Source organism: Epinephelus fuscoguttatus, linkage group LG10, assembly GCF_011397635.1.
Source record: "Epinephelus fuscoguttatus linkage group LG10, E.fuscoguttatus.final_Chr_v1".
In the NCBI taxonomy this organism is placed as follows: Eukaryota; Metazoa; Chordata; class Actinopteri; order Perciformes; family Serranidae; genus Epinephelus; species Epinephelus fuscoguttatus.
In genome coordinates this window covers 41,191,733-41,206,342 of record NC_064761.1, presented here as the reverse complement: position 1 = coordinate 41,206,342, position 14,610 = coordinate 41,191,733, and the positions used below count along the sequence as shown (strand labels likewise).

The window sequence follows — 14,610 nt, the reverse complement described above, 5'->3', positions numbered from 1 at the left end:
GCCCGTCTGGCACCAACAACCATGCCACGTTCAAAGTAACTTAAATCACCTTTCATCCCCATTCTGATGCTCAGTTTGAACTTCAGCAGGTCGTCTTCACCATGTCTACATGGCTAAATGCACTGAGTTGCTGACATGTGATTGGCTGATTAGCTAGTTGCGTTAACAAGTAGTTGAACAGGTGTACCTAATAACGTGGCCAGTGAGTCCTGGACTAAACAATGTCTCCACCCTTGTGTGTGGTTGTGTGCAGGTAGAAGAAACCTGACGCCTCATTGCAGAGGTTGTAGCTGTTGCTCACCTGACACACTGAGTGTGGCTGGCTGGCTGAGGAGCACCTCAGAGGTGGTGTTGCTCTCCCACTGCTCGACTTGGCACCAGTAGCTGCCAGCGTCCTCCCTTGTTACTGCAGTGATGGAGTACCTGTCACCTGAGACCAGGTGCCTGGGGTTCAGGGTCGGATCAGGAGCAGCAGCAGTGTGTGGGTTGTGTTTTAACCAATGGTAGCTCCACACAAAACTGGAGTTTGACTCCACTGAGCACTGCAACACCACGCACTCACCGAGGTAGATGTTTGACCCCGGAGGCCACACAGATACACTAACCTTCAGAGTCTCTGCAGGGAGACAGAAACTCCATTACGGTCTTTTCTTTTTCATGCCACATATACTGCTGTGTGTGTGTGTGTGTGTGTGTAAGACTGGTGCACACTCTTTCTGTATGTGATAATTGTCTTTTACAGTACCTTTAGATGCAGCAACTTGGAGAACAAATGCAGCTACACCTGAAATACAGAGACATTATTCCACACAAGCACATTTAAAACACACACACACACACACACACACATCTCCTTATGTCCTCATATACTACCACAGCTTGTTCCTGCCACAGCGGTGGCATTTTGGGTACAGTATGTTTAGTCTGCAGTCTGCTCTGCCAATCAGGAGCAAAACGCATTAACACGAACGCCACAGGCGGCTCAGATGGTTTGTTCCCTCTTGGTGTCACATCAGATAGGCAGTTATGGTCCACTGCGGTTTATATAACCAAGACCATATAAGTAAAATTTAAAAGAAGTTCATCTCTACAGGCGGATTTAATACATCTAACACCAGCAAACTTGTGTCTGTAAGACACAACAACAATCTGTAATTCTGCAGAGACGTTGCTATGAAGACACAAGCCATCCGAGGCACATTCCTCACATAACACGCACACACACACACAGTCACAGCGCTGCCACACTGGGCTTCCCATTCCTTAATGAGACTGTTTAGACGGTATTCATCCCCATGGGAACAGAAGGAAATGTACACACATTTGCTGTACTTTCCTGTTAAGACACCCGTACCACACACACTCACACACACACACACACACACACACACACACACACACACACACACACACAGAGTAAAATACCTACGATGGTCACACAGAACATAACTCATGGCTGAAGGATGGAATAGCCAACACAACGATTTTGCGGCCCTGTCCAAATCATTTTCATTAGCCCCATTCAGATTCTGGCTGGTGCACATCATTTTAATTAAGCACTGTCTGAAAGTCCCAGCTGCAGGCTAACAGCCCTGTAAAATTTATAACCCTGCATAACCTACTGATATACTGATATCTGCATCAAATAAGAGATTATAGCTCTGGCTCTACGTCAGCACTGCTCTGACAGCTGTCTGCAGACGCTTCCTTCTGTTTCGTCCAACAGTAGAAGATTTTTATTTTATGGAAACACAAAGATTTTTTTATTCTTGTGCAACGTTTGCACATCTCTCTGAATATATTTTTGCACATTCTTGGCTATAGCACTCTCTTTTTAAACAGTTGCATTCCACATATTTTTAAATAGCATATTTATGTTTATTTGAATTGGGTTTTTTTTATAAACTTTTTATTGTAAATACAAAAAAAATACAGACGGTCAAAGGGGAGTTATGAAATCTTTCAAAATTCATATATATTATTCTGCTAAAAATATTAGCAAACATGACCAACACTCTCTCAGATTGTAAAACTACAGTGCTAAACCTGAAATTGTGATGTCATAGGGTATAAAATCTGGAGCTGTTCCATATACAATGAACATAGAAAGATGTTGTAGATGACACTGACATCCCTTTCGCACCAAATTAGCTCTGTTTCTTGAATCAATTCTGTTCAGGATTATTGGAACCTTGGTGCTACCCAGCGAACCAGCCCATGTTCCCACCAGTTTTGAATTAGAACCATTGTAATCAAGACATGAGAGAGATGAGACATCAACAGAAGGTGTTGCACAATGCACAACAGAAGTAGCAAAGCGTCAGGTTACATTAATTACCTGCAAACTTTTGTTCTGTTATTACAGATATTTGTTTTGACCCCCTCAAAAATAAGCATGAACTAACTGATTAATGAGACCACCGTGTGCTGTTTTTCGTTTTAGGATTTCTTACTTGACTTCTCCGTCCTCTCTTTCTGATCTGCAAATGCTCTGAATGGCTCAAAATCAGGTGCAGGAACCAGAACATGTTGCATGTTGGCGGAAAGGTGTATGAGAGCACACAGAGGGACGATCTGAGTATATGGGAACATTTTCTACTTCAGAGCTGAGAACACTACAACAAAATAAAGCTCATTTGGGCGTAAAACAAGAAAACGCGCCCCAGTCATTGTCCGTGGAGCAGCTGCAGACTTTATACTTGATGACACAGTTTGTTACTTGCTTCTCTGGTTTCTGGCTCAGAGAGAGAGTAGCTTGTGTTCTCAAATGTTGACTGAGCTTTGCTAGACCAGTGGTTCCCAACTGGTTGGTTGTGGCCCAAAAATGGGTTGCAGGTCCATTCTGAATGGACCGCAGGTGACTCACGAACATGTTAAGTTTGTAAAAAAAAACCACACAAGTATGATGCTGAATATATCAAACTGTGCGGACCTTGAACTAATGACTAAGGAGAAATCTGGACCCTGTGGCTGGATGAGTTGGCAGCTATCCTGGGAAATAACACTGGAATTCTTAAAAAATGTGGTGTGTGTCCTTTAAAATTACAAGTGTTTCCCATTTTTGTTTGTTGTGAAATAAATATCCTCAGGGGCCTCAAAGTGGGACCCCACCCACCTGACAACAAGAACAACAAAACATGTCTCTGGATAGAAAATAAAAATATCACTAACTGCGGTGTGTATGAGGATTTGAAATATATTTACTGTTGAAATAAAATGTAATAGAATACAGATTACTAGTTACCTGTTGAAAATGTAATCCATAATTAAACTATTTTAATTACTTCATCAAAGTAATGTAACTTATTACACTTTATTACTTTTGTATTATTTTTCTAACAAATGTTTTAAACTGGTCACTGAAGCTGAACTGAATTCCTGAGATCCCTATCTCGTAATTACGTGTTTTTTTATTTAGTGAATGCAATCCACTTCTGTAAAAATATATAAAGCAACAATGAATGTTTTACTCTACAAATAAACTTTTACTGAAAGTATGTGATCAAATTTAAACCCCTTTTGTTATCACCAATATTCTGATTCGTAACTGTAATTTAATTGCAGATCTGTTGTCGGTTACTGCGACATTTGTCATTTAATTACTAATTACACCTCAACACTGAATACATACACATACACATGATGATGAACAGGGATGTAAAGGTGCAAATCGAATGAAGAAATATAAAATAGATTAACAAAAAAGATGGGGTAGATGATTAGGTGGCAAATGTTTGTAAGGAACTTGAAGTAATCTGTAAAAGCTGAAAATAGCAGAGCTGCCATTCACTGAAACTCTCACCTTTTTCACTTAAGAGAAGACATAACATCTCTAAGCCACTGGGAAATAAATGGTGCATAGAGGTAAAATACACTGTCTCGCCAAAAGAGAGGTCAAGGCTAATATGTCTGACTGTGAAGAATTAAACTGGGAGGAATCGACAGAGACTCCAAATATCGCTATAAAGGGGCAAATCTTAATATTAGTTCCCAAATGCTTAGTCAAGGTCATAAAATAATCACTCCTGGGACAAAAGAAAAACATGGCTGAGGTTAAAAGAGGAAATGTGACATCTCTTACATTCATCTACAACATCTGACACTGAATTTTTTTCCATTCTATATTTCATTTGTCGTGTCTCTGCACCAAATCATGTCAATCAATGTTTGGCATTAAAGTGGGTTCTGACTGAGTCTTCCCAGTAAAGGCCAGTCTGAATGCAGCTATTCACTGGTTTAAAAAGAGGCAGGTGTCAGTCAGGTTTAATCTGTGATACTCACCCAGCAGTGAGGAGATGACGAAGATGTTCATTTTGCCAAATGCCCAAAATCAAATGTGCAGCTCCTCTTTGATTTCTTAAAAAAAAGAGAGAAATGACAATAAATGTGATTTTAAGATTTCTAACACTTAAAATGACGTATGTTTCAGACGTCCATTGTTAGTTGGTAGCCAGAGCCTTTTTTATTTTCGTAGCTATGAGCCCGAGAATAATAGTCTCTCTCAGGAGGAGTTTTGACTGGCTGTCACAGTAAACCACAGACAGAGATGGTCATCTTGGTGGAGACATTTCCTTCCTCTGTCAAGCAGTTAACAGGCGGAGCCGTCAGATGGCAGAATCCAGGCTGAGTAGTAAAGATCCCAAACCACAATACAACCAATTTACTATCAACAAGCAGTTTTACAGACTCCCTGTAAAATCTCTGCCTCTTTGATGTAATCGTAATCAGCATTCATCATGTGTTGCACATGTAAAAGTATCTTTTTCGCACAATTTTATTATTTTCCTTTCATCTCAAATTATGCTGCTGATGTTATGCACATCCTGCAAATGCTGAAATCAGTTTCTCCTCTCCACAGTTTTATTTGTATATCTGTTTTATTGAGGTCGTTGGTTGTTTTCTGTTATACCTTGTTTGCTCTATTTATATCCTACTTTTCTTTCCAGTACTCGCTGACGTTGATGCTTATTTCTCTCTTTGGGGAGCTTTTCATTGTATTCAGTTTAATCCAATCAGTTAGAATCAGATAAAGTTTTGGTAAATTAAATGAGGGGAATAATAACCCCCAGTCAATTATTTTTTATTTCAGCCATGCTATCGGCCCGTCTCTATGGATCCCAATGCCTGCCTGTCTGTCCACCACTTTGAGTCAGACTAAATTATCTCATCTACTATTGAATGGATTGCCATGAAATTTCATACAGGCGTTCATAGTTCCCAGAGGATGAATCCTAATGACTTTGGTGATCCTCTGACTTTTCTTCTAACGCCATCAGTTTTCACTCATACTGTATAATATTTTCCCTGGATGGATTGGAACCAAGCGGCAACTTCAGGGGCTGAAAAATGAAGCCAACGTGGAAGTGCCAAAAACTGCAGTTCCTCTAATGGCCACCTGAGGCTGGATCCAAAACAGAGTCATCCCCCAGAGACCCCCATGTCAAGATAGCCAATTGACAGCTGAAATAAACACATTTACAGTCTGGTGCAAAAATTGGTTTCGGTCTCTATAACTAATTTCCTTGTTCATGACAACTTTATATGTTGTGGAAGTTCAACTTAGGACCCAAATGCAAACCGTTTGAGGCAGTTTATTGTAGTTTGAATATGTGGAGTTGAAGGCTGGTATAAAATGATGGCTGAGGTGGGCAAGGAATGGCAAAGCAGAGCAGGCAGATTAGCTGGAGGCAAAGCAGTCTAAATCCCGAGGCAGGAGATGAGAACAAGGCTGGACGTGGTGGGTTATGATTTAGGCTGGGGTGGTGAATCTGAGACACAGAACAAAGTGTGAATTGATGTCCAAAAAGTATAAAAATAAGTCCAAAAACTAGAAGTTGGCCTTGATGCCTGCACTGCAGAAGAGACTGAACAATCTGGCAGAGTCTGGATGTCTGAGCTGGGGTTTTATTCTGCAGTGACTTGATTGTAGATAAGGTTCAGGTGTGCAGGTTCAGCAGCTGCTGACACTCAGAAGGATTGCCAGGAGGAAGGGACCAGAGGGCCACGCCCAGCAAACACACAGACACTGTGCGCTCCAATACCTATTCTACCATTTAGTATGTTCCCACATATAGTATGTCAAATGCAGTGTGCCAGTATACCAGGATGTTCTACTACATCCAGTCCAGTTTTGCAATGTGCAAGCCAGCATGCTTTTCTGGCTGTTCTGACCCACAATCCTCTGCACAGCTGACGATTCTTTGACTGAGCCGCAGATGACAGCTTGACAGCTGAGTGACAGCTGTCAGAAGCCCCAGTGATGGATGACAAAGCATTCAAGTAACTGATGACCAGTCAAATTGTAATTATAGGAATATTAATTGTTTAGGTAAAAAACAACAACAGTTCTTTTGTGATATTTCACCAAGTTTGTTCGTTTTACCCTTCCTGTGTGCCAGTCAGCTGAAATTATGTTTGAACACAGACTGAATCCGATATGTTTTAAAAACGCTGGGCAGTTGGGGCAAGAAAACAAAGTCTTTATAAAGGTTCCTTGAAAAGTCATGGAAAAGATTGGAAATTTGGTCCATGACCACCTTAGAACTCTTCACCTATCATGTCTACAATTCAGTGCTGAAATGGCTCCCTGGATCTTGTATTTAAATATGCATCCCAACATCAGATGTTCTGTGAGCCAACGTTTGCACACTATACAGTTTTTTCAACTGTAGTCTATGTGCTAAACTAAGATAGTGAACATGGTAAACATCTAGCTACACCTGCTTAGAGTCCATCTTTTTTGTCTGCTAGCCTACAGCATACCATGGGGGAAATCTGTGTACTTTTTGGTTTCATGACACCAGCCCCTACTTTGCATTAATTCAATGGACAACACATTCTCACTCCGACCTTGTCACACATTGACTTTTGGTCATGGACTTTCTACATCCAGATACGATGTGCAAGGTACCCTGTGTGCGTTGGTTGTTGACGTTCTTGGACAGCGTGTCAAGTTCTGCCTGTTGCATGCATTGTCTTCTTTCAAAATACACTTCTGTTTTCACAGGAAAGTTAAGGTTTGCATACAGTCTCTTTCAAAATAAAAGCACTACGTCGATATAACACTGCAAATTGGTGTTTTTTTTTCCTTCAACAACAAACACACATGGTTGGGTTTAGAAAAAAGAACAGAGTTTGGCTTTGGAATTTTGCAGGACGCAACACTGCTCTCCTGGGTGAAAGTTGGAGTCCAGCCACCACAACCACACCCACCCAGTTGGACTTTCGTTTAATTTCTGATGCTGCAAGTCACTGCCAAAGCGCTGGATTTTGACGACTTCGGAGTGAGACTGGGCCCCGGCGGAATACCAAAATCAGGTTTAGGATAGTTTTACCTACAGAAAGTACAGAAAGGGAAGACCAAATGTGAGTTTGACTTGTTAGCATTGTGACTGTGAGCTCAAATCACAGTACAGCTCATAGACAGTGTAATGAAGATATTTATACCGGCCTACAGTGTTTGGTCCTCACAGCTGCTAGCATGACTGTGAAGTCCTGTTTTACCTTTTTTTTCATGAAGAAACTCCAGGAAGACTGCAAGAAAACAATTATTGCTTATTATAATTTTTTACACTAAAGGGAAATAGCCTCAGTCTAGTTTGGGTTTTTGCTTCTCCTTGAACTTTTTGCAGCCAAACCACAGCGTAATTCCAGTGAATTTCTAACTTGTGTGTTTTCCAGGTAACTACAGCTATCTCATTATCTCTCCATGGTCCCCGCCCTCTCCCCATCATCCCTCCCTCCACCTCTCTGCCCCTCCCTCCACCTCCCGTCGCTCCCACATCCAGACTCCCAACATCCACAGGGTTTCTTCCAGGAAGCGCGTCGGGCAGTCGGATGCTCTGCTGGAATGCCTGGGAGAGAGACCATCCTTTTTGTCCATTTCTGAGAGAGAGAGAGAGCCAGTGGGGAGGAGGTGGAGGAGAAGAGGAGGAGGAGAGGAGGAGGAGGGGTGGCGATAGGAGAGAGGAACAGACATGGCTTCTAAAGAGATCACTGCCTCTGGTTTCGTAAGTGTGAGCAAGGATATCACAGGTGGGTAAAGACAGCCGCTCGGTTATTGTGCTCCGTGTTGTGTCTTGTTGCGGGTTATAACCGCGGTCACCCCCCGGCGTGTCTGCGTTCAGGCTCGGGATGCTTTTCCTCCGCGCGTCTGGCGGAGGCTGCGACCGAACAGACGCATTGGATGATAGTCATGAGCTACACCTTTACATTCCGTCCTGAAGCTTTCCGGGGCGTCTTTTTCCTCCTCAGTGCATGTGAATCAGTTAATGTACAGATGAATTATTTACAGTGCAGGGAAATATACCTTGCTTTAATCTGCCCCTCGGGGAGGATCAGGTAGTCTAATAAAAACCCCAGCCTTAGGCCAGAGAGGAAAAGGGGCGTTGTGGAAATAACGGTGTGTACTCGTGAGTCTGAGAGCGTTTTGTTCTGCACGGTTTTGCCAATAAACCTGCTCCAGAGCATGCTCCCCCCTCTCAACCTCAACCTAGGAGTATTTTATCTTTGTTTTTCTGCTGCCTAGCCAGCTCGAGCGCTGTAGTGATTGCGCGCGTGCGTGTGTGCGTGCGAAAGTGAAAAGAGAGGGGACTGATGAAGGCAGATGTTCACTGTATCTTGCCAACAGAAATGCATAAGCTAGACAAACCCGCGACAGAATGCACAAATATTTATTCCTTTTCTCTCAAACAGCAACAGCTTACACATGTCAAAGTCACAGCACAGCCTTCAAGTGAATACGAGCGCAACGCGCGCGCACAAACCACACGCGCACTCCACACATGCTTAGGGTAGCAGGGACTCTGCTGCTGCGTTAATTACTCCTAATGGCTCTATTAGGCGCACTGTGATGATTAATCCAGTGGAATCCCTGCCTCCTCATTCAGTCACCTGCCGGGCGGCTGCACCGCCTCCTCCTGCCCTGCCTGCACTGACTGACTGACTGACAGGAGGAGCACCGGGGGCCACCGTGGCCCTGGTGGACTAAAGGCCTGCACAAGGTCACCTGAATGAGACTTTAGTCTACATCTGTTCTCTGGATGGACTAAGACCATAGACACTCACTGATGTTGAGGTGATCAGCATGCAGAAAACTGGTGCATATTTGTTTTGAGAAAATAATTTCTGTAGTTTTTGAGGCTTGGAAAGTGTTCCCAATCTTTTGGCAGAGTACAGACATTCAGATTATACTGCAACATGCATTTGAACAGCAGAGAGAGAAGTATCCTCTCCTTTACTAAAGTAAAACTAGTAAAACTTTAATTTAAAAATGTTTAAAAGTTAAAAACCTAAAAGTCCAGTGTGTAGGCGTAAGGGGGCTATACTGGTAGAAATTGAATATAATATTATAAGTGGCTAAGTTTTCTCTGTTTTTCTTCTTCTTTCTTTTTCTAATTTGGCATTGTGACCCAACATGACAGGCATTTCAGGCTCTGGAACAAATCCCATGACTTGAAATGTGGAGACAAACATCATAATTTACTACTAAAAACAGGTGGCTCTCTACTGCTCTTACAGAAATTTAAAATGATATAAAAAGTATGTTTTCTTTAGTGTATAATCAACCTGAAATGAGAATCGTTGTGTTTTGTTACCTCAGAATGAGCCGTTAATCTACATAAGGAGCGGGTCCTTTTCCACAGAGACCGCCATGTTGGACTGCCATGTTTCTACAGCAGCCCAGAATGGACAAAACAAACGCTGGCTCTAGATAGGGCCATTTGCATTTGCATTGGCCACCGTAGTTAGTAGCCCCTCCCTGACGAACAGCATGGGAGTAACACATATTTTTTTTTTACATGAAACTGCTTTATCCGGTGTTTTTACTGGTTTAAATCACAGTGTCCGTTTGTTTTAAAGAGGTAAAGACGTCCTCCTGAATGTCAGTATCTTAAGTCATGAGAGAAAAAAGGTGAGCGTTCATTAGCAGGTGCTGCTGTGACGAGCCAAACAGCATCGGAGAAACACTGATTCGTAACGTGGAACTGCTTTGTTGAGTCTTTTTACTGCTTTTAATCACCTGGAGGAGATCTCTGCGGATAATTCGGCTTTCGGTAAAAACCTCCTGAGCAGTGAACAGTAAAGGAATCCAAAGCAGGAGAAGATTCAGCTGGCTGCAATCTGCAGTCGTCACTGATGCCACGAAATCCCCCGAAAGCTCACACCTCGAACCTTGAGTGTCAAAATAAAAAAGATCAAATTTTGTAGCACAATGGACCCTGTTAGTGTCATAATATTATATTGGTTTGTTCTATAATTCTTCATTTTTTATTAACTGATCATGTTTTCTTTAAAGTAATCATCTCTGACAGACAAATGCAGTGGAGTGAAAAGTACAATATATGATATATGAGACTTGTGTGCACCTAAAATATGGATAAACACTGCTGCACAAAGAGAGGAACTTGCTTTACTATCCAGTGTGACTGTATCAACTCCGCTGACAAATCCCAGCGTCCTGGCTTTAGTATTGATTTTCTCATAAACCCATCAGTCGGGATGCTGTGAAGCCACAGTAATGGAGAGGCTGAATCATGCAATTCCTGCCAGCGACTGTATGTTTCTGTGATAGTGTGTCGGTGCTGTGTGTTCCCACCCTGCCAGTGAGACACTTCTTCTGGCGCGGCAGGCAGGTTGTGTGCCTGTATACGAGTCAGGGGGTCACAGCGCTGACAGTGATGCTGTTTGACAGGAACAGTTCTCAGTGAATCATAAACACTGATGCTCCGATGTGTCATGTTGCTCCTGTGAGGAAAAAAATGACACTGAAGCATATTGTGAACCATTTTGATGATGCTACAAAATAGAGCAGCTTGGTGATTGCATTGGGCTGAAGTCACTGAGGGACACGGAGGAAAACTATTGTTGTATTTCTGTGATTAATCCATGCTGTCCAGACTGCTTCCCCGTTAAATGTCAGTCGTCTTGCTTCAGTGTTACATGCAGATTGAATCATTTTGCATGAAAGAGGTTTGCATCTTGTTTCAACTCGTCGGAATACATACAGACTCAGAGATCAAACCATCAGGATACATACGGACTCAGAGCTCATTTGATTATTTTACCATCTGAAATGCCACGACAGATCTGTTCAAATGACAAGCCTGATGTGTCTTTCAGTTATTAGATGAAGACATGAATAAAGGCCTGTCCACCCAAAGGTCAGAGTCATTTAGTGCTCTGTTTGGTTTGGACTAATTTGATTTGATCTTATCTAAATGACCATACCGGTGGAAGTTTCACAGTATTTTGGGGACATCATTAAGCCTTTATTAGAGATTGGAGTGTCGGAAGATGACAGGAAACAAGGTGTTCGAGAAAGTGGGAATGATGTGCACAAAGATCCGTGGCTGGTCTGAAACCAGGGACATAGCAGTCAATGGTAGAGGTGTGAGAAAATATCGATACACTTGAGTGTCACAATATTGTTTTATGATACTGTATGAGTTAAATTTTTAATGAATAGTTCATATGCAGAGATTCGTAGCAGTGGTTTATTTTGTGTTGTGTTGAAAAATTCTGAATGCAGCATTCAGAGTGTTAATATAGAATGTAAAGCTAAAGTAAAGATATAGTGGAGTAATGGCATCCTGAGGAGAGAATGAAGTCAGGCTATCTGTGTGTGTGTGTGTGTGTGTGTGTGTGTGTGTGTGTTGTAATCCAATCTGACTGCAACTGCATTTTAGTGCATGTTGGTACCGCCCACTGGCTAGCTCAACACTGCCAGTTCGCACTGCGCTCGTACGGCGCTCATACGGCAGTTACCACTGATATGAGGACAGCGGCATTAAAGGGACAGTGCATCCAAAAATGAAAATTCAGCCATTATCTACTCACCCATATGCCGAGGGAGGCTCAGGTGAAGTTTTAGAGTCCTCACATCTCTTGCGGAGATCCAAGGGGAGAGGAGGTAGCAACACAACTCCACCTAATGCAGGCTGACGGCGCCCCAGATTCAAACGTCCAAAAACACATAATTGAAACCACAAAATATCTCCATACTGCTCGTCCATAGTGATCCAAGTGTCCTGAAGCCCCGACATAAAAAGTTGTTTGGAAAAACATCATTTGAACTCTGTTTTTAGCCTCATTGTAGCCTGTAGCTCTAATCGCCTCTCTGTGCACCGTGTTCACGTGTGTGCCACGCACGTGTGTGCCCTAACCCTTCTTCCTGATTTTGTGTTTAGATGGGCGGATACCATTTCAGAGTTTAAAAAACTCCCTACTTTGCAGAACCAATAGTAAATCTGCAGGGCAGTCCTTTGGTGGCTCGCTGAACTCTTGTGCTCGTAAACATAGTTCGACTGCGTTAAAAGTTTTAAACAAAGTCGCTGTAAGTCCTTCATTTCCACAATCTTGTAGACTGAGCACAAGTTTGAGAAAACAGAGTTAAATCTCTCGGCATCCATTTTCAAGCTCTCTGTGTGTTTGTTTCCTTGTGGACGAGAAAAGGGGGAGCGCACATTTCCGGGAGGGCGTGAACTTTTCAAAAATGCAAGAGGCATTGTTTTGTTGCCGGCCGTTTTCTCCGGTGTTGTAAACACACTTTAGAAAGGAGTGTCCCCAGACTATCAGAAGGCAGAGATCTCTGATTGTCTGGTGGCAAGACTAACTACAATGAGGCTAAAAACAAAGTTCAAATGACGTTTTTCCAAACAACTTTTTATGTCGGGGCTTCAGGACACTTGAATCACTACGGACGAGCAGTATGGAGATATTTTGTGGTTTCAATTACGTGTTTTTGGACGTTTGAATCTGGGGCGCCGTCAGCCTCCATTAGGTGGAGTTGTGAGGACTCTAAAACTTCACGTGAGCCTCCCTCGGCATATGGGTGAGTAGATAATGGCTGAATTTTCACTTTTGGGTGCACTATCCCTTTAAGAAAGCGTAGTGTTCCCCCCGTTAACACAGTTAGCTCTGTCAGCACTGTTGCCATTGTTCAGTGCTGTTTATGGCGTCAGCACCATTAGCTGCTAATTACTTGCTTAGCCACCTTCATGTTGAGAACTGTGTGCAGACAACTCATGGGGTGCGTTCCAAATCACATACTTTTTCTTTTTACTTTTAGTAGGTACTACAGCTGCCCTTAAAAGTACGCACTGTTGCATGCAGTATGCACATGCAGTAGTAGGGACATACTACTTTCTCATAACACTACAACCTGAACTTTGACCCTCTTGCTTTTATATCCGTTACCTTGGAGATAATACAAACGCCACTTACCGTTATAAGTTATAACTGCACAGATTGTAGATTTCAACATATTATATTTGCGACAGTGAAATTACATCTGCAGCTCTATCATCGTTATTTTTATAGTTATGTCCTGTTCTTGTTTGTAATGTTTACTTAATAGTTACTTGAATGTGCTGTCATTCGTCACTGAGACTTCTGACAGCTGTCAATCAGCTGTTAAACAGCTGTCAGTGAGCCATCAAGCTGTTGCAGAGTGTGTGTGACTGTGACTGTGGGTCAGAACAGCCAGAAAAGCATGCTGGCTTCCAGACTGCAAAATTAGACCGGATGTAGTAGAACATCCTGGTATTTTTGGCACGCTGCATTTGACATACTATGTATTGGGACATCCTAAATGTTTTTATGGAGTGGCAGTATGGGTATTGGAAGGCACAGATACACTCTCAGATACACCTCTGACCACTAGATGTAGCAGTGTTGTAATCTATCTTCAGTCATTTGACCCTCCCACTCCAGATCAGTGGGATTACTCAGAACCTGTACATACGGTGATGTGTTCTTTATACTATGACTGTTTTCCTATAATTAGATTTAAGAAATCGCAATATGCCGCCTTGCTTACAGTATCACTATATATCACAACATATTGATGGACGAAAATGACCAAACATCTTCTTGAATGACTGTTTTTAGTGTCTGGAATTTACGGGGTCAACTTGACAAACATCCGAGTGCTCATGAATCCTTAAAGTGTCGTAACATTAAGCACAGACTGAACGAGCCAGGACCAATTAAATTGAGTCGAGACCTCCACCAGCCAAGGCCAGTGGTGCATTCACGCGCTCCCTCAGATGGTCATTCTTCAGACTTTGGTGTGTTCACCGTTTTCTGTAACCCTTTGAAACCTGGAGCAACATCACTTCTCTTGTGCTGCTTTCAGACGCCGTTCACAAGTATTTAAACATTTCAACTCTGAGCAATTTGGTGCAGTTTCTTTCAAAAACATGGGAAAAAAGGCACTGAACAATTTGATTAAAAATGTCCCATGAATAGCAAAAAAATAAGATTTAGCCTTTTTTTAAACTAGGAAAAACAGAAAAAAGCTAAAGAAAAACTCTGTTTGTAATTATTAGAATTATTACATTTTAAAAATATAATTATATAATATTATATATATTATATTATAATATATTATAATAATATAGTATAATTATAATATTTGAGCACTTTTTCCAAGTCATTTTTCTTGTTCGCTTATTTTTTTACTTTCTTTCTTTCATTTTCTTTAACTAATTTTCTTGTTTTTAATTTTCTCTTTTTATTAATTTTTTTTTTTGCAGTATTTTGGGGCCATTGCTTCTTATGTTGTTCATTGCCTTCTTCCCATGTTTTTAAAAGAAATACAGGTTTCAA

At 41.8% G+C, this 14,610-nt stretch overlaps 1 protein-coding gene across 2 annotated transcripts in view; it reads left to right on the top strand.

The window, feature by feature from the left end:
* Positions 1 to 7,919: 7,919 nt before the first annotated feature.
* LOC125895247 (capping protein, Arp2/3 and myosin-I linker protein 3-like) overlaps positions 7,920 to 14,610 on the top strand; it is a 53,258-nt gene continuing 46,567 nt past the window's right edge. For both annotated transcript variants that reach the window (XM_049586914.1, XM_049586913.1), the window contains exon 1: positions 7,920 to 8,034. In XM_049586914.1, coding sequence (XP_049442871.1) covers positions 7,977 to 8,034 — 58 coding nt within the window. In that variant the 5' untranslated portion in view covers positions 7,920 to 7,976. The remainder of the gene's footprint in view (positions 8,035 to 14,610) is intronic.